This window comes from Copadichromis virginalis, linkage group LG15, assembly GCF_057382275.1.
Source record: "Copadichromis virginalis isolate Kocher_CV1m ecotype Utaka linkage group LG15, C_Virginalis_male_GT1.1, whole genome shotgun sequence".
Lineage (NCBI taxonomy): Eukaryota > Metazoa > Chordata > Actinopteri > Cichliformes > Cichlidae > Copadichromis > Copadichromis virginalis.
The window spans coordinates 16227608-16248535 of NC_140632.1; the positions used below are offsets into that span (position 1 = coordinate 16227608).

Sequence of the window (20928 nt, forward strand, 5' to 3'; positions counted from 1 at the left end):
ACTGAAACAAGAAAATCCAGTCACTACACAAGTGTAATAACTCTAATACTTCTGATGGAAGGGTCAGAATTCTGTGGACACAGTAATGATCCATGGATCAATCCTGCCTTATATTAATCATTCAGGCTGCTGCTGGTGGTTTAATGGGATGTTTCCTTGGCATGCTTTGGCTTTAGGCCCCAACAACTGAGCATCCTTTCATTGCCACAGCCTACCTAAGCATTAGGCACGTTAGTATTGTGCATCTAGCTTCTTATTACTACTTACAGCAGGGTAGTACACTATATTACAAACCCCAAAACAGTCACCAGATCTCAGCCCAATCGAGATGTGCTGGAATGGGAGGTTGGATGATACTATGTCAATGCGGACCAACATTTATGAGGAAAATTTATAACTTTTACACGAATTGCTTTGTTTTCAGCGTTACTATAGTGCAGCACAGTATGTGTTTGCTTGTCTCACCAGTGACTCAGAATCTCTGACTAAGAGTTATCACATATCCCCGAATAGAGTTCCAAGAAACACAGAAAACTTTAATTTCTCTTCCCCTCCTCCTCAACTGTCACTTTCTGTTTGCCCTTTCTCAGTCTTATCTTTTCCGTTTTCATTTTTCATTCCTCTCACTGTTCATATTTTTGCTCAGTAGATGTTTTTTTAACATGGTGAAAAATTTAACTACCTTGGTTTCCTTTGTAGTTCTTTTAGGTTTTTTTTAATCTATCTCAGTTCATTTCAGTCCACTTCCACAGCGTGGACACCTGCACACACACAAAACACACACGTGTATATATATATATATATATGTGTGTGTGTGTGTGTGTGTGTGTGTGTGTGTGTGTGTGTGTGTGTGTGTGTGTGTGTGTATGTTAAAAATTCAGGCATTGGAAAAACATAAGTCAATTTTCTCCTGCCCAGGAGAAGTAGATAAGCAATAATTTTTCATATTTACTCCCCCCAGAGACTGATTAGTTTCACAACAACGATAAGGTGCATACATTTTTATATCTAACAATTGTGTTTTACAATAATAATGTACAGTTAAAGGGTATATCTTTAAGTTTAAATTACAACATATGTTACACTCTTTTTGCCATCTCTTAAAGAAACCCTTAACCATGTTTGATATTACCCACTCTGTGACGATTTCTTGTTTAAGGAAAAGAATTTGTCTGTGATGTCAAGGTCAAGCCTAAGTCTCTTTCTCGTTACGTCTTCCCATAACAAGTCTGTGTGGGGAATGATATTTTAAAGGTTTGTTGCTGTAGTCGATAAAATGTCACAGCCACGGCCATTTGTGAGCAATGACTCCATCAGAAGCCATGAGAAACACACAGCTGACTTGCTGATTTTCACTTCATGTTCTTGATTCAGTCTCAGCATTCACATTTACCCTTGGAACTGTGGGATTTGAGTCTGCCTGTTGCCACAAAATGCTCTCTATTAAAAGTATCAGAATATGCGATATGGAGGAGGAAGCTTGTTGCTCATAAATGTAGCAGTAGTTTTCTTCCAATAGTGAATATTTGCTTTTATGGAATAATTCAACTCTTCTGTGGTGGAAATGAATTTTATTCACACACATTCAACACTGAAGATCACAGCATGCACATACACTGATTTAGATCATCTATAAAAGAGGTTTCAAGATCATGTTTGAATTATCTTCTTTTATGAAATGCATTTACACTTCTATATTTTTTCACCTACATGCAGATTATAATCTAGCAGATCTAACAACAGAAAGGTCACAATATCAGTTTTGTCCAGAATCAACTGGACTTGGTCTTCTTAACTTTACATCAATGCTCAGAGTAACAATTCAAAATGTATGAACACTGCAAATGTCTTGAATAACCCCTCATTTCTTTATGTTTTGCCTCCAGTGAGCCAGACTTTCTTTAATTTTTACGTGGTTTTGAGCAATAGTTCTCCAGGCTTTTTCTTTGGTCACTTTTTCACTCATTTTCTTTCATTCCAGTCCTTTTACCTGAACATTTTCAGAAGATTTTAATGATTTATTTGTTTTTAAAACTGACCTTTGAAAGTAGCTAACTCAGACAACTTTGCAAAGAACTGATTTTAAATGGCATCTTTAGGCACTGTTAATGACTCGCTGTTGCAAAACTGCAAAGATAAAACGGTTTGACAGTGCAATAAAAAAAGAAAACAAAATATTAAAAAATGTTCACTGAGAATTTTCATTCCCAAAGATCTATTAGCCAAATATTTAGCACTCACACAATTTAGCACTGTTATGTGTCTGTCAAAAAAGTGTAGGATAAAAGATGGACTGTATCTCAAAGTCATGTATTTAAGAAACAGGAAAAAAAAATCTCAGTATGAGTCTACTGTTCTCCAAAGTCTCATCAGAGGTGATTTAAGTAGAAGTGCTGCTCTCAAGAAGTCACACTTAAGGAACTGAAACACGGACCAAACAGGGAACAAACCAAATGACACAAGAAGTGGACTGAAAATCAGTGGAAGCAGGTCTTATGGAGTAATGAGTCCAAACTTGGAATATTTGATTTGAAATATTGGCAGTATATAAAAAAAATGGAGGAGAAAGGTGCATTTCAGTGATGTTGGAATGTTTGCAAAAGTGATGCAATTGTGAACATTGTAAAGTACCATCAAATTTTTAACCACCATGCAGTGCCATTTAAAAAACAACAACATCTGAATGTCAATCTCTTCATTTTTAACATGACAATGATCTCAAGCAGACTACCGATGCATAAAAGCATACCTGGATAAAAAACACACAGTGAAACACTATCAGTCTTGGATTGCAATCCCCAGAACTCGGACCTCAACATTATTGAAGCAGCATGTGCCTGACAGACGACGAAGAAGCCTGGAGAGCTAAGACTTACTCCTGGAGACTTACTTACAAAGTTACAAGAAAGATGTAACGGTGGTCATACCAAATCTTGACTCTCAAGCTCATTTGAAATGTTAAGACTCTGTTTTCACCTCATATACTGTATTTTCATGCATGCTTGCATGTGTTTCAGAAAATCGCTGCAACTATTTCCTGTTTTCCAAGCAAAATATAAAGAAATAAGGGGTGGCTCAAGACGAGGGGTGTCCTGTAGGTTTTAGACGTCAACCTAGGTCAACACACCTGAATCAAATGATTAGTTAATCCAGGCCTCCAGAACTTCAAGACATGTTGAAGAGGTAATTTAGCCAGTTAAATCAGCTGTGTTGCATCAAGGACGCATCTAAAACCTGCAGGACACCGGCCCTTGAGGCCTGGAGTTGGACACCTCTGCTCTAGACCTTTGTACATTATTCTTCATTGACAGTTTTTAGAACAAACAAATAAAGAGAAAAAGAAAAAAAAGTACAATTTGTACATTTATTGGATCCTAATATACCTTACAAGCCTTTTAAGACTAACAGAAAATGAAAAACAGCGTGCCTATTTTTATTTGTACTGTAAACTATGTTTGACAAGTACAGAAGGGAAAATATCTGCTCATACATTATTTTAATCCAGGAATAAATACAAAGAAGAACTTGCAGCTGTTCTTTAACGTGACTGACTTAAGCTATTAGCAAATTTTTGCCTTTATCCATCTTCACCTCCTATAGGCCTTCCAGTAGCCTTTTCACTGAACAAATCACACCAGACACACTACAGATGACCCCCAGACTCAGAATACCCACATCTATCAGTCGGGCCTTCACAGTAAGGCGGCTCCACTGCAGTCTAAGGTGAAATAAACACGGCAGTATGAGTGTCATTGCCGCCCCGGTCACGCTTCCTGTCAGACCCATCAACAGGGAGAACCTGGGCACCAGCAAAGCCAGCAAGTATGATGTCATCAACAAGGCGCCGCGGACCACAAGTGCAGGACGAGATACAGCTTGACCTCGGTGTTTGGAGTAAGACGACATGGCAGCATCTGAAGGGATTAAACCAGAGAAGTTGAAAAGATATACAGTGGTAACTGGTAACTGGTTTATATTCACTATCAAAGAAGCTTTTGTTGTTTGGTCTTTCAATTTATGGATCACTGAATAAGTGGGTGTTACTCAACCACAGCCATTAGATTTGGTTGGATTACAGTTGGGGTTGCGAAACATCCTACTCTGACTCATTGTTTTCCACCTGCACCTGCGTGGTGACTTTAATTACTAAATGACTGGAAACTGTTAGCCATGCATCATTAAATCATCATTGAGTAGTGTGATGACTACATAACTGTTGACAGTCAACTATGAAAGGTTTAGCTATGGTGACCCATCACCAGTATGTTGAAAGTTGGCACGTGTTGTAGGTTACTTTTAGCCTAATTTGTAGGGTTTTCCTTATTAAATTTGACTTACTGTAATTTTTTTCTTACTTCAAATGGTTACACTAATATCATTAGTGAAACACTCTCTGTTAGTCATGTGTTCAATCGTGGCTGAACGTATTGGAAGTATTTTTAGCTATTCACTGTCTGATCATATTTCTCACAGCATCAAAATGCACTAAGCCTTTAAATACATCTGCTGACACTGTTTAGTCACTGTAACTGCTTCTATTTCCTAAAAGGCTGTCACATTGATTTACCAAAACTGCCTTCTTGGGAATCATAGTTTTACTTGTTATAGACTCTTTTGACAGTAGGCATTTTGAAGTGCCATTACAGGGTAAACAAAGGTGTATTTACTAACAGCAGCACTGTGTAGTACTGTTTCATTGAGACAATCCAGTGTTCTGGTTTTGTGCATGCTAGCTCACTGGAATGGCTTTGACACTCCAAACAGAACAGGCTGTTATTAATTAAATCCACATTTAACCAGCTATTATCATACGAAAATGGCCTCTGTTAAATGGCCCCATGTGGGAAGCAAGGTGGACACCAACTACAGGCATGGGTGGCTAAAAAGCCATCTCAGCTGGGTGCTCATAAATTGTCTTAGGCAGACTTGGTTTAAAGGGTTTATAGAAACAGGTTGCTATTTTTGACATCTGGGCTAATGTAGTCTTTCGTTCAAGAGTAACCTCACAGCATGAGGTGAAATACGACTGATCTGTATTTACTGGCATTTGAAAGGGTAAGCGTTAAGTTTGAGCTTGTCTTTTATGGGCCAAAATATCTGGAAGAAATCACAGCTTGATAAAGCAACATGTGACCTGCATGCTCTGCAGACTTTACAGTGGATTTATGGTTCCTTGTTAGCTCCCAAGCATGCTTTTTTTAAATTAAAAAAGGCTAAACTAGGCTAAACCTAAGGACCAACACCCCCACATATATTTGACACTAACTCCTGGTGACAAACAGACATCCACAACATGTAAACGTGGGTCTGCAAAGCCCAGTGTGCCACCTGCAGACTACCAGAGCACTACTTCCTTTAATCGCAGTAGCTTATGAACATTTGAACATCTTTTTAATTTCAGTGACCCACTGTTAGTTTTAGTATGTACTGAGACAGCACTAGGGGTTATGTTTGGGTTTTCTTTTGGTTTTACCTCTGAGCACACATGTTTGCAGTATTTCAGCAGCAGCATAGAATGGCAGAGGGTAGGACAGTTGGGCTTTAGCCAGCAGGCACAAATTGACTAGAGGTCGTAGGTCAGAGGGTAGATTGTCTGTGATGACCTCACTGGTTTCTGGTCCCCAGGTTAACACCGCCTAATGGAGGAAGAAAACAATCAGCCAGTCTGTTTGTCAACTTATCAGTTATATCAAACCTTAATTGCGAGATACAATTTCTGCTCTGTTTAAACGTGCATGTGTATTAACAGCAAAATAATAAGAATGAAAAGCTTTAAGCAAGGGAAGTGCTACTGCAAACTCACATGCTAATGTTACAAACTTAAAAACCCGCTTTTGACCATCATTTAACTGAAGCTTGTTAGCCTGTGCAATCATATGTTTTCCAAGTTGTCACTAACCATTAGGGAAAACATAGTTTTCATGATGCAAGCTGCTCCATGGGTCCACCCCAGCATGACATTAAACTGTCCCCTGTCTTCCATACTATCCTCTAGAGGAGGGAGGAAGATCTGCGAGGTATAGGAGAAGATGATGACACCGACGGAAACGAGGAAGTCCTCTGGATCCACAGAGAGAGACAGAGAGGACCAAGACCAGCTGCTGGCGCAACTCAAACAGTACAGCATGACCAATAGGCTGTGAGTGAGACAAAATAAAAGCTAATGAGAACTGATTAATTAAAAATTTATCAGCACAGTGATAAACACACACAACAAAGTGGGGCGTAAAAATCCTAATTACGCCGAGAGGAAGAACAAAGTGATGAACTGCAGAAAAGAAAAACACAACAAATAAAGGCAGAAATTATTAACGGGGTAATAAATTAAACTCTCTGAAGGAGACAGTTTAATCAAAGTCTATCAGCAACATCTTAAACTATTTTAGCCCACTACACAAATGAAAAAAACACTAATAATTGTACCGGATGACACTTTAGAAATGCATTAATTTTAAGAAAGTACATGTAATAGTATGAGAATAGTTTAATTTACAGATTTACCATAAATCACTAAACTCTGAATTCAACACACTGTACTGTAGTTTGATACAAATGAGTCATACTAACTGATGTCATCATATCTTATTCATCCAGTCTACCTAATAAAAAAAAATGGATATATTGATGTTGATATTCAACCAGTTACACCAAAGCACTTTATGATTACATGGTTTTAATTACACGATGAATTAATCTAACCAGCACTGCCAAAGAGTGGAGTGAAAACCCAGGCTTTACAATTTCTGTTTTTCATGAACTGAAAGTCAAAGTGTGTGCTTTAAAAGATCAGACAGCTGTAAGAACCCTGGCAGCTCATAGACGCAACTCCGTGATTCTTTTCTCATGCAAGACACCTGGTGTTAGAAATAAATCAAACAAGCAGGAACAGCGGCGTGTAGCAGGTGAGAGCAGACGACTTAAACAGCAGCAGCTGCACCGCGATCACACGAGCGAGAATGAGAGAGCAATTTAGACAGCGCGCCTTCCTCTCTTGATTAAAATGATTGGTGAGTTTTTAAGGCGATCAGGTCAGCCAGTACAAATTTGCTGGAGTGTTGGGACAAATGAGTTGCTTCTTTTATTCTGTCACCTGATAAGTATGTGAGCCAGGGAACAGAGGAGGCTGAGAGTGGAAACTGGTCTGAGATCAGTCAGAAGCAGACAGGGCAGAAGAAACACCAGAGACACGAGTGAACACACTGATCGAGGAACAGCCACCCAGGACAAACTGTCAAACAACAGGCTTGTAGAGACGAGTAGATAGAGGGTACAGGTCATCAAAAGTTCAATGACCTGAAAGACAGCACAGACGTATATTTTTACTTCATATATTTACTGTATATTGTAAGAAAGTAAATAAATGGCCTTTTTCTGGATACACATATAATATTAGTGCATCTTAAATATTGTTAGATTTTGAGTTATCTAAAAGTTAAGTAGTTTCAGGTTTTTTTCAGTGTAGAATGATGTAATTTCACTATCTTCTAGTGCAACTCAGTTTGAATTTTAGTATTTTTTAGTATATTTTATTTTATTTATAATTTATAATAAAGATTCTTTTTGAATTCTCTCAAAAGTGACAATATTTTAAGACTCTGCCACAAACTTAGAAGATTGTTTGATTGTTTCATCTGCTTTAAAGAAAAGTTTCGAGTTCATACGTTATATTGCAGAGCAAAAAGAAAAAAAAGGAAAATAAAGGACTGTGTTACAGTTGAAGGCGTGTTACCTGAGCTACATTTACCATCAGACCTCCAACTCCAGACCAATTCGGCCACAGTCCTTTGCAGCAGGCCTCCATAATGTCCTGATAGCTGGTTCGGACCCGGACCTTTGAAACTGACCCAGACCCACCACTGAAATATACCAAAAATATACCAAAAACAACTATTTAACAGAACTAGTAATGGCCTCATTACTTTGTTAAAATGCTTGTGTATTTGGTAAATGTAACAGTTCCCTTAAGTATCTCATAAAACGAGACACTTAAGGTTACTTTTAGTAATGGGCTCACAACAGGCACTGTCATATTGATATTGATAACAATGTGAAAGAAACTCTACCTCATTTCTTCTTCATATAAACAGGACACCAGGGTTCTTCCTGTGTGGTTACAGACCCACGCTGAAAGAACCAACAGGACCAGACCCACATAACCTGACTGCACCAGGGCGAAGGGCAAACCCAGCACAAAGATACCCTTTGAGAAAAGAAAAAGTGCATTTAAAAAAATGTAGGTTTACGAGTAGGCTAAGAAAAGCTCGAAATGACAGCCGAATCAAATACAGCTTAGATGTTCATGTAAGATCATGTAAGGGTGAAATTTCTGGCTTAATCTGCATGTCGTTACTTCATCTTTGAAGGGAGAAATTTACTCAAAATAAAACAAACTTTGATGGTGGGTTTTGTTTCTGTTTTTCAGTGTATAAATTGTGCATAGTCACACATCACAGATGCACATTTTCAGTGAAAGTTCAGGCCAAAATCAAATTTGCACATTTTAAAGATCATCTTAAATGAAACCGCTCACATCAGGAGGTTTTTTTTAATACATGTGAATTCTACCAAGCTAGATAATTCAGAAATAAACAACCTAGATCGATAAAGTACACTACAACCCAGAGGGTAATTTCTTCTTTGTGTGCACACAAAGCTAAATTATAGACAGAAAGAAGGTGGGGGAATATCATTATCTTAGAAAATAATCCACCTTGAGATGACTGTTCTCATGAGATGGTACCATAAAAATAAAATTCCATTAAAAAATGTAATTGAAAGGTTTGATATTATTATAAAGAATATATCAGCATTACTGAAATTCATGCAATAATCATCATCATGAGACCCCAAAGACAAGAAATCTTAGTCAAAGTTAGATTAGGATCGTGCATACATACGTTAAAATATTTTTTTTTTAATGTGAAAATTCACAACCTAAAGTGGAAACTGAAGAGCAAAGGATGGCTGAGGAGAAGAGCGAGAGCAAAGAGATGAAAGGACTCTTCATGGTTGGATGATGAGGAGGCGAGAGAAGAGTTTTGGCTGGATGCCTGGAGAGTCTGAGGATGCAGGAGACCAGCAGGAGCAGAAGGAAGAGTAGAGTCGAGCTTTGGCCCATCACCAAGGGAAAATGTAAGTCACTGCCAGAGAGGGAAGATGGAGGAGAGGGAATGGAGGTGAAAGTGGGAGGTGAGGAAAAGAAAAGAAAAAACAGGGAGACTAGGGAGGAGGAGAAGGACACAGACAGGAGAGAAGGTTGGAAGGAGAGGTGCAGCCTCAGCGCCAGAGAGCATGAGGTTGGATGATGGAAGATCAGAGGAGACAACAAGCTACTTTGATGGAGTTGCTGTGTTTTGAATGTTGGAACACGGAGATATGCAGTCTCACTGAAAGAGTTGTGGAAGCACATCACAGAGCAGACATAAGCACACACTGTGGATGCATAAACAGACAGAGACACATTCTCTCTCTTTCAAGTTGCTATTTTGTAACTGGTGACTGTTAGGCATATGCTGATAGAGCTTTGATGTTCAAATGGAGCTGCTGGGGATGAAAGCAGTTTGAGAGGAATCTGACGCTCAAGTATTTGATTTCATCTCCCCGCCGCTCTCACTGCACTTCTGTTTCTCTGTGTTTTTGCCAGCTAATTCCTAATTGGTTACTCTGAGTACAACCAAAAGCAGCTTCCAATCACAAAGGGGTACAATAAAGGAAGAAACAAATCCCTGATTGGCTCGAGAGAAGCTGTAGAAGAAGTTTTACCCCTACCCCCTTTTATTCTGCCACAATATGACAACTCTAGTATCTTCTATTTACCCAATACTACCTTTATACTCTTTCATATCTTACACAGGAAGCACTGGCAAAACAGTGAGAGTTCTTTGGCATTACATGCTAATAGAATAAAGTTTATTGCACATTCACTGCACCATGCCTGGACTTCTGAGTTAGATTTCAGCTCCTGCCCCTCAGGTCATGGCCAGTATTTTATGCATGGACATGCCTAGTTGGCAAAAAGTGACAGAGAAATGTCTTATTTTCTGCCATGGGGGGATTAGATGATGCTGAAACAGGCAGGTTTGACATTTAAATAACTGAAAGTGACTTTTTTTAAAACCAGGAACAAAGAACTGTTCTCAAGTTCAATCAAACCTGCATTAGAAAAATCAATAAAACAACAAATGGATGTGCCTAATTCATGCATTTGCTGTTTTTCTCTTTTCACTTTATTAGGAACAGGGAGATGCTCATTGAATCTAATGACACGGCATATGCAACTCGATGGATTTAGGCATGAAGAAGTTGTCAAGATTATCTGTGGACGTTTAAATCAAGCCTTTAAATAAGCAAGAAAGGTGATTTGAAGTGATATGTAATGTCAGATGGTTGTTGGTGTCTGAGTATGGCCCATCTGGTTTGAGCTGACAAGAAAGCAACAGCAATTTGTAATTCATTTGTTGCAACCAACGTATGCAGAAGAGTGTCTCTGAATCCACAATACATTGAACCTTCAAGCGGGCAGGCTACGGCAGCGGAAGACCACACCATGTGCAAATCCTGTTGGTTGAGAAGATTAAACTGAGTCTAAAATTCACATGGGGCTACAAAATTGGTCATTGGTCTAATGAGTCACAATTTCTGTTGTGTCATTGGTATATATAGAATTGAATACATTGAATATAATTAGAATTTGGTACAAATAACATGGGTGGTTGTATTTTAATGGTGTAATGGTAAATGGTAAATGGCCTGTATTTATATAGCGCTTTACTAGTCCCTAAGGACCCCAAAGCGCTTTACATATCCAGTCATCCACCCATTCACACACACACATTCACACACTGGTGATGGCAAGCTACATTGTAGCCACAGCCACCCTGGGGCGCACTGACAGAGGCGAGGCTGCCGGACACTGGCGCCACCGGGCCCTCTGACCACCACCAGTAGGCAACGGGTGAAGTGTCTTGCCCAAGGACACAACGACCGAGACTGTCCAAGCCGGGGCTCGAACCGGCAACCTTCCGATTACGAGGCGAACTCCCAACTCTTGAGCCACGATCGCCCCACGTAGGTAGTACTTTCTTGGCACTCTTAGGCCCTTTAGTAGTTTAAATACTATAGACTACCTGAGTGTTGTTGCTGACTATGTCCATCTCACTATGCAAAGCATGATGGCTGCTTACAGCAGGATAACGCATCATGTTACAAAGCTCAAATCATCTCAAAGTGATGTTTCAGGTTTTTTCTCAGCATGACAATAAGCTCACTGTACTAAAATAGCCCCCACAGTCACCATATCTTAATCCAACAGAGCACCTCAGGGATGTGGTGGAGTGCGAGAATGACATGGATGTGCAGCTGACAAATATGCCGCAACTGCGTGATGCTATCATGTCAGTATTGACTAATGAACTAAAATGCCTGAGGAGCATTTCCAGCAGCTGAAGACAAAAGGGGGTCAAATCTAGTACTAGAAAGGTGTACCTAATAAAGTGACTGGTGAATATATGTATTATTATATTATCATATATTTCTTTAGCAAAGACTTACGAGTTGGTAAGTTCACTTGTTTAAGATGGCTTGATGTTCATATTTTTCAGTTATGGTTCTTTTTAGAGTAAATCACGATATATCTAGACTGAAAAACATATTTGATTTATAGAGTATCTATATTGTAACTGAAAAGTCACATGAGCGTGTAGTGTTGCTCAGTGAGTTCGTTGTCATGTTGTATACAGAAGTTTATAGAGTGTCTGCATACGATTAGCCTATTCATCGGTAAACAATCAGCTATAGTCGTTATTTTTGATTTATCATTTCACTGATCGTTTAAAACTTGAAATGTAAAAATCTGATGCAATTAGTTCATTAAGAGCATTTTTTTAAACGGGGCGAATGAAAAACAGACATTCAGTTTGTAGCATCCCAATAAGTTTTTAATCTAAGCAAAGCAAAAGAATAAAGGAACAGATCCTCCTTTTCTCAACCATCTTTCCAAAACAGAACGAGTACATTTATTCCCCTCTGGCTTCTGTTTAGATCAGAAAATCACGACGACTTAAATTTTTCAGTGTGGCTTAAAGTAAAATATCACTTGTAAACAGAAAGCGTGTCAGTCGCAGCCATTCTTATTCTCAATAACATAAGGCCCATATCTCTAATTTGAAACGAAGACACACAAACTGGAGCTGCCTCATTAACAATCAGATTGGAAATCAAACTGAGTTTCATTATTCCCATGTCAGGAGCCTTGAGAGCTGGAGCTGGTTTTTGCATTTTGGCAGCAAATTTACTTTCTAATAAAAACTTTATTAAGCTGGCAGACAGTCAATTATATTGGCATCAATAAACCACCACAGGAAAGTACATATTTTCTTTTTAGCCTTGATAGGAGATAAAAGTGCTGTTCTTTTCCCATTATTTAGACATTTGTTAGCCAAACATCAGATCTGTGATTAATGCCATAATGTTTCTTTACACACCACAGATATCCTTTGTCTTTGATCGCTGCCATGTGATTGTTCGTCGCTGTTCAATATTTTAGTATCCAGTGAATATTAAACCATAACCTGACCGTCTGTAACCTCAAGTGAAAGCATTACTGAGCAGTTCATTTAGTCAAGGTTGCTGATTGAGACAGAGGGCTGCAGGTAATGAACAACCTATAAAACATTAACCAATCCAACAACCCTGGAAAGTGTTTGTGCTGAGGTAAAAACATGCTACATAAAAAGTATTCAGATCACACTGGGGTTTGGAGCTAAAATAAATAGCTGGGAGCATTTAAAAAGCCATAGCTTTAAATAAGCAATTTTAATCAGTAATACAGTATATATCACAAGCTGAATTTTCACTGGAGACCAGGATTCTGTGGCTTGCTTGGCACAGAAACCGAGTCTCTAAGGAAAACTGGAATTAAAAAAAATCTGGCACTCAGATATAGACTGCCGTAAACAAACCAAGCACATAAAATACTTCTCTACTAAAAATCATGTGCTAGAATATGTGTTATGTGCTTATACAACGGGGTTAACAGTAAGAGTTTCGAGCAATCGAACACAAAAGCATCTGATGCAAATGTACCTCTGCTCCCGAAGGAACATGTTTGCATCTTAATTAGTCAGCATTTACCTGCATATGACTGTGTATGGATGCATACACAGTATTCCTACCCTAATGTCATAAAGCATTCTCTATGGTTCCGGTGACACTGTTCAATTACACCAGAGTTATTCAGTTAAAACACACGTGCACACACACACACGCATTTACGTGAATGCAGTGGTTGAATAGAGCCCAGCATTTAGAGCAAGAGAAGCTATTAGCATTACTGCCACGAGGACACGCTGTGACCGGTGAACTGCCATTTTTTTAAAAACGATTTTATCCACAGTTAATTTAATTATCAAGGCTCGCAAGTGCCTGACAAACAGCCTGCAAGACAAAAGAAAGCATTGTTCAGTAATATAAAAACACAAAAGGAGTAAATGAAATAGGCTGCTTCATGCTTTTTGAATGACGTGTGCAGCTTAACACCTTCACAGTTGGCATTTCGAGTTGTCATTTTTCAGAGGAAAAATAGATGTGGTGCATTTTCAGCTGCACTTAACAAAAGATGTGTTATCAGAAGACAAACATGAGGGCTTTCTTTAAAGTCCTGTTTGAATGCTGCCGCTTTAAATGCTGAAACACTGACTCAAAAATCTGAATTGAGTAAAAGCACTCAATAACTGGATTAAATAACTTTGACTAATGTCTTTTCATAACTGGATAAGTCATACTAGCAACATGCTGAGTTATTGCATTCATTCGGCAGGGAACAAATCAAGGATTTTGTGTCTGTAGCTGTAGGAAAGGTTGATTGGCATGATACAGGTGCGTGAAAGTTATAAAAGTGGAAGTCTGAAAAATGTGCTGCATTGTAACGACCTAAATTATCTGTATTGCTGCTTTACTGCTTTTTTTTTAAATCACTTACATGAGGTATGGCATCATGAACTTCTAAAGCAGGGCATAAGAACTGTTATATTTTCTTTTAGGGAAAGCATTTTAACCATGCATGTGTGTATTAGTGTACCTGTATAGCATTGGTGATGTTCCAGCCAGCCTCCCAGGCTGTGATGGTGGGAGAGGGGTTCAGACCCAGGGTGCAGGTTTCAGGGCTCTGAACTGAAGTAACCAAACTCATGCTTCCACTCTGTTTTTCAAGGCGTGTACAGAGCTGAGACGTCCCTTCTACGGGTTTCTCCCCCTCTTGATTCTTCTCTACATCTCCTGAAACTCTCCATTTTACCACTTTCCCTCTAGGAAGCCCAGATGGTCTGATGGACTTCTTCTTGTTCCCCTGGTTCTGGTTGGAACCTTGATTCTCCCAACTCTCGCTTCCCATCTTTTCACCTTGCATCTCAGATAATCTTTTTTCTTTTTCATAGTTTCTGGTATTTTCCAACCAAAAGGGCTCTTCAGTAGAGACAGCGGAAGTTATGGTGAAGGTCTTGGTTCCAGTGGAGATTACAGTAGCCCTGGTTTCTTTAAAGGCTGGGCTTTCCCATCCTAAGGGGCTGGTGGCTCCGTTATGAGCTGCTATAGAGGGCTCATCTTTGCGTCTGTCTTCTCTTGATGACGGTCTGCTGTTTATTCTGTCATCAAAATGTGGATTAATATTGCTTGTGATGTTGTTAAAGGCTGATCTGTTGTCCTCACAGTAACTTCGGTTTAACTCATCACTCTGGGTCAAAACCAGCATCTCTTCATCTCCTTGAAAGAACCTGTAAATCAAAACCTCCTTTGAGAGCTCATGATTCCTCCCCCATCTTTCATTTTACAAAGAACTTCTAAATAATTTTTTACTCCTCCAGAGGTTCCACACATATTCAGACAGATAACAAAATAGGAAAAATATCAAGAAGTATGAAAATAAATCTCAAACCGTCAATAAAGTTATATCAGTTGTGAGAAAATGAATCTATAAAAGTTCACGAAAGTTATGTTATTATATGTATAACATTACTGTAAAATATAGTTCATTTTTAAAGTGAATTTATATAAATAAATATATCTCATGATGTCACTAACCTTGTTGTTCGGTCCAGGTGCAGCCTCGACATAGCCCATCCCCACAGAGACCCAGCAGCACTCCAGGGCTGCTCAGGCCCACGAGCCCAGTGAAGAGAGCCCATCTTCAGCCTTCGTGTCTGGAGAGTAAGCCTCTCTGTCTTTGGAGGTCTTAGCCTCCGGGGGAGCTTAACTCACACTGGACACATAAACAAGCCCAAACAAAAATTCTCACCCAAACACACACAAATACAGGAGTAACATATTCACTCAAATTAGCACATCTGTGTAAGTACTCAGAGTCACAGGTGTGTGAATTGACTGACAGGTTGATGAGCTGTAACATTATAATATGCCAGTGCTTTCAGCGGGGAAGAAGTAAACAGCTCTAATGGCCCTGAGTACACTCAGGGAGTGGAGGCCATTGTAAACAAGTAAACAAGAAACACCCTGAATTCCCGTAGACAACCCTACACCACTACATTTACATTTGTCTTACTGCTGCCAAACAGCAGTAAGATAAAGTAATTTATTCTATCCTAATTTATCATTTATGTTTATAACATTGTATTTGAAAATTGCTTTAATTCCAGCCTTAGTCTAATCCTTCTTTTTACCCAACATATGGAGGTACCAACACCTCTAGTTACCAAATATCGTGCATCTTTAACTTTAATGTGCAGGCCATATGTATGTATCAGCGTCTCTGATTGTTTCAACAGATGGAGCTTCGTGTTGTTTCACATCTCACTTCATTCTTTAAACTACAAGCAGTTTTTTTTTAACTTAAAACTTTTTTTTGTCCACAAATAAGTAAAATTGTAAAATAAACTGATAACAGTACATGGCTTCCCCTTATTTAAAGTCTCTCCAGTTTATCTGTGATTTAATGTTGTTTTGCCCCAGAGTGTGGTAAGTTTTATGGGGCAGCAGGAGGAGCCATAGAACAGTAGAGCACATCTGGACACGTGTGGACCAGAACTTCTGGCTTTTCTGGTACTGTCTGTGAACCACTACTTTTCAAACTTTTCCCTCTGCTTCTCCTCTTCTCAGAACTGATGTAACACTTCACTGGCTTTGTAGCATCTGTCTGAGTGTTCTTGTCTTGAAGAACACATTTTGGTTACAAGACCGCTCATTTGGATGTAGTGTTGTTGTTTTTTTCACCTGCATCTCCCTAGGAAGGTTTCATATTCCATTCCCATCTCCCCCACCCTTGCTCCTTTTAGAGAGGAGGAGAAACGAGAGGAAGAGGAGGAGGAGAAGAAAAAGAAGAAGAAGAGAGAGTTTGGATCAACTTCTGTTAAAACTTTTCTGGCGTTCAACTCAACATTGAGCCGCGCGAGAGGACGCCGCGGACCCCACATCGCGCGCGCGGCAGGCTACACCATTGCAACTCAGACAGGACAAAATGAAGTTGCTTCTGCTCGTACTTACGACCGCGTTGCTATGGCAACACTGCCAAGCCCAGCAGAGGGGTAAGTCATCAGCGACTGATAGATAATCGATACGCCGATACCCGGCGCTCTCTGCTGGAGTTCTTTACACAGAACCCCCAGAGCTCATTCGGCTGTGGCTGTTTCAGCGTGTCCCTTAATGAACCACTCAGTCAGTAATTAGATACACCTTTTAACTTCCGGCTATCAGTTCAGTATATTTTGTATCGGTTTAGTTGCGAAGAAGCCTGCCTTTACTGGCTGCAGCTTTACTTTGTTTTCAATAAACAAAAGGGAGGGGAAAGTGTGTGAAAATCATTCAAAGCCTACACGTTTGTCAATGAGCACAGCCGCCTGCTTCAGCCCTAAGTTAATACTAGCACTTGATGAAAAGATGTTTATGGTGGGATTTATGCCCGCTTTGTCTCTTCAATCTGATATTGAAAAAAAAAAGAGAAACACAAGTTTAATGGGTCAGAGACTTACTGGTGGATTTCGTATTATTTTTAGCCACATAAATCAAATTAAGTGCTTGACCTTAAACATAATTGACCCTGGCTTAGCTGTACTGTTATGTGTTAGACAGATGTCACTTGGCTTGCTCTTTTGCAGTTACTGCTGCAAAACAGCATACACTGAGTTTATGATGATCCATGTCACTGAGTTTCACAAAATACAGCCTTCCTAGTATAGAGTCCTTCTTTTTCTTTCATAAAGTTTATGTTCCACCTACTGCAACATCATCAGAAACTTATTTATTTATTTTCAATCAAAAGTCACATTTCTTTGGTCTCCTGTCACTGTAAATATAGACAATGTGTATATAGGCAATACTTTGTAGATGCACAAAGTGACACATTTACATCTAAGCACACAAATACAAGACCTACGCATCCGTAGCAATGCGTAACATATGTGCACTATTAAAAGTAATGTCTCTTTGGTCAGAGGGCCCGGTGGCGCCAGTGTCCGGCAGCCTCGCCTCTGTCAGTGCGCCCCAGGGTGGCTGTGGCTACAATGTAGCTTGCCATCACCAGTGTGTGAATGTGTGAGTGAATGGGTGGATGACTGGATATGTAAAGCGCTTTGGGGTCCTTAGGGACTAGTAAAGCACTATATAAATACAGGCCATTTACCATTCTTTTCTTCTTTTTTTCTATTCTGTAACTCACCTCCAGCCCCAGCTTTAAGGGCTCTTAGCAAGTTACAGCATTAGGCAGGGCCGGTTGACCTCACCTGGGAAAACCAGCAGTTTCTAGTTTACTTATTCACACTTCAGGAGCAAAAAATAGTACTGTTTGGTCAAAGCCACTGGGATCTCATAGAAAACATTGACAAAGTATGGAAAGTAAGGCTAGTAGCGCTTTCACCCAGGAGACTGCGGTTTATGTCCTGCTTTTTTCTAATTCAAATTTTCACTTCCTTCAAAAAAATGAATGAATGTACTAAAAAGCCATGCTAGTTTTTATTTCACATATTGATTTTGCAGTATGACTTTAATATTTTGTCAGAAAACCCAATATAACAGAGATTAATTGAATACCATTACAACTTTACGGTTAGAAAAATCATCTCTAAATCTTTTTAAAACATTATGTGTTTGCAGAACCAATGCTCTTAATACAGTACTAAAAAAATAATTTTTTTGAACATTTTTGGTGATATAAAGATTGTCCTAAATAATAGGAAACTGATGCTAACATTTTTTAAACAAACAAAAAACTAAACAATCTGCATCTGTGGACACCAACTGAAAAAAAATCTAATAGTCTAATAGAAGTAAGAATTAAATTTTTAATTAGAAGTGCCCTGAAATGCACTCGAGAAAGAAATACTGCTCTTTTTTACTTGGTATGTGTGCAAGGCTATGAAAGATTAATTCATTTAATGTGTGTGTGTGTGTGTGTGTGTGTGTGTGTGTGTGTGTGTGTGTTAGGGCCCTGACACAGTCAACAATGAAAAATGAGCAACGAAGCCTTGAGCAGAGATGGGGATTGACAGCTGAGACAAAACCACCAACATAACATGGTGCACAAGAAGAGTCAAAATATTCATGCAAGCAGTGCTTCTAAGAGTTGTTAAGCAAATTATCTCACAGATCCACAAAATGCATTAAAACTGGATTGGAAAAGATGAAATAGTTGCATCCTGTGCAGGGAGCTGATCAGTCAGGTGTTTGAACATGAGTCCGTGCAGAAGTTCTTTGCATGTGCATGTTTTTTTCAGTATGAGGTGATGGTGACTGTTGCTCGAAAGATGAAGCAAATGTATTGCCAGTCATGCTTTTTTCTATTTATCCTCTTCAAACCATCTCCAACTAGTCTGTAAACCTGGAGTGCTCTGGACCTCCCGCAGAGAAGAGGATGGGGACTGCCATCAGGATGTATGTGTTTCTGTATATTGTTTGTGTGCGAGAGATGGAAAAAGAGTGAGCTGAAGAGGGTGGAAGAGGCCATCTGCTTAAGAAGCCTCATTACCAGGCGTGTCAACCAGGCATGCTCTCCATCAGCGACAGAGCTCAGAGAGACACTAGGAGATAATCAGAAAGAGAAGAGAAGGAGGAGGCAAGCTGAAAGAGAGAGGAAGGGGGATCTGTTTAAGAGTTGTTAAGAACTAGAAGAGTGATAGAGAGTGGACTGATGAAACAGGTAGACAGAAGGTTCAGAGGATATAAGACAGAGGATGAGGTTGAAGTATAAATGTTCAGCAAGGAAACCAAACTACATTAGCCACTAAACAACAACAGCTTGATTGGAAAAGAAGATTTTGTCATTCTCCAATATTTATTTTGTGCCTGTGAGAGGGTAGAACTGAGATCATTTTTGTTGATCAGGAAATAATGGGTATTTTTTGGTCATAGTGGAAGTTCAAGTACATTTCCTGGAGAGTCTGGTGCAGAATACACCAGACCTTTCAGCTTCAGTGTGGAACATAAATAATGATTAGTTTTAACTGATGTATTCTCCTTATTTTTGTATCTGAAGAAAAAAATCTTTGCGCAGCTTTGAGGGCATATGAAAGGATTTGTCTGTGCTGTTCTCACTGGTTTGAAGTTGGGAGGGTGAGCTGGAAAATGTGATGCTCTACATTTCTCTTCATCGATAATGAGCTATCAATATTTGAATCTGAGGATTTTTTCTGTTTGTTTGTTTGTTTCTCTTAGTTGCCTCAGCATTGACTTTTGAGTGTTAAACACTTTGGGGTATTTTTCCCCCTTAAACTTGGATTCACTGTTGATTTATTATCTTTGCTTGTTGAAATTTTTTGAGACAACGTGAAATCGGGGTCTCACAGCCACCATTATTTGCTGATATTATATGGAGTGATTGAAATAATGAAAAAAGATCAACAGATTGATGAGAAAACACTGAGGTTTTGGCAAGTGATAATCATGTTGAGTACTAATGCCAATACATTGCTATTAGCAAAAACAGTATGCACTGGTCAGCCAAAACATGAAAAATCGGTCTGTGGTTTAAGGCCACAGACCTAGAGACTGGTCGGCGACCTGCTGGAAACCACTCGTTGCTTCTAAAAAAATTTCTATTCCCTGAGTGGTTGCTGGAGGCTGCTGGCAGTCACTAGGTGAAATTGGCTGCAAAGAGCTATATGGACTTGCACCAAAAACTGCCTTGATTATTAACAGATTGCTGTGGTCGCCTGTAATTTGCATGTAAGACAGTGCGTTGTTTGCAGTTGCCAAATACTCATCAAGTAGCAGTGAAACTGTGAGAATTGCAGCGCAAACTGGAAACGGAGTTTGCCTTCAAAGTAAAAGTGCACCATTCAAAATGATTGGTTGTACTGGTAAGGTACAACCTTACTTTGAAGTTTGGGGTGCACGTTTACAAGTTTCGCTGTAGCTCAGTGAGTAGCTCACAAGTGTTTGCAGACAAGTTGGTTGGTTTTCCATGCAAACTTCAGGTGACCATGCCAATCTGCTATTGACCACCAGGAATCACAAGGTTTTTGGTGTCGCACGCTCTTTGCGACCGATTTCACCAGGCAACATGCAACAAATCTCCAGCAAACACTCACTAACCACTTTGAGAATACTTTTTTTTCTCTAGTGGCCAGAGTTTGCCAGGGTATACTGACAGGTAGGGGTATGTAACTGGGTCCCCTCTTTCCACTAAAACATTAATGTGGTTTTAATATGTGGAAATTTTGTGTTGGTGGATGCTTCTGAATTATTTTGCTCCTGCTCATTCCTTGATTTCATATACTCTTATAACTTAGCATGAGTCTTCTTGCAATATAAGTTTTAAACTCTGACTTTCTATCAGATGAGAGTCAGTATGATGCATGGGACTCTGGCACCAAACCAAACAACTGTATTGATAAAAGATAGCAAAATGTCAAGAATATGTGGCTGTCACTGGGGAAAAAAATGTAAAAGTTCTGAGAAGTTGCCAGAAAGTTAACTTGTTGGAGTTAT

The 20928-nt window shown here is 39.3% G+C and overlaps 2 protein-coding genes across 4 annotated transcripts in view; one reads left to right on the forward strand and one right to left on the reverse strand.

The window, feature by feature from the left end:
* Window positions 1-3365: 3365 nt before the first annotated feature.
* On the reverse strand, window positions 3366-16277 carry LOC146692185 (vesicular inhibitory amino acid transporter-like). The gene is made up of 9 exons (XM_085432202.1): window positions 16222-16277; window positions 15076-15253; window positions 14078-14768; window positions 8064-8200; window positions 7730-7856; window positions 7091-7293; window positions 5900-6137; window positions 5474-5636; window positions 3366-3914 (listed from the first exon to the last, which is right to left on the reverse strand). Exons 2-9 carry the CDS (start codon window positions 15177-15179, stop codon window positions 3595-3597), a joined length of 1983 nt encoding a protein of 660 aa, XP_085288328.1. The 5' UTR covers window positions 15180-15253; window positions 16222-16277; the 3' UTR covers window positions 3366-3594.
* Window positions 16278-16290: 13 nt separating this feature from the next.
* Window positions 16291-20928, forward strand: part of lama2 (laminin, alpha 2) — a 232648-nt gene continuing 228010 nt past the window's right edge. For all 3 annotated transcript variants that reach the window (XM_085432199.1, XM_085432200.1, XM_085432201.1), the window contains exon 1: window positions 16291-16532. In XM_085432199.1, coding sequence (XP_085288325.1) covers window positions 16466-16532 — 67 coding nt within the window. In that variant the 5' untranslated portion in view covers window positions 16291-16465. The remainder of the gene's footprint in view (window positions 16533-20928) is intronic.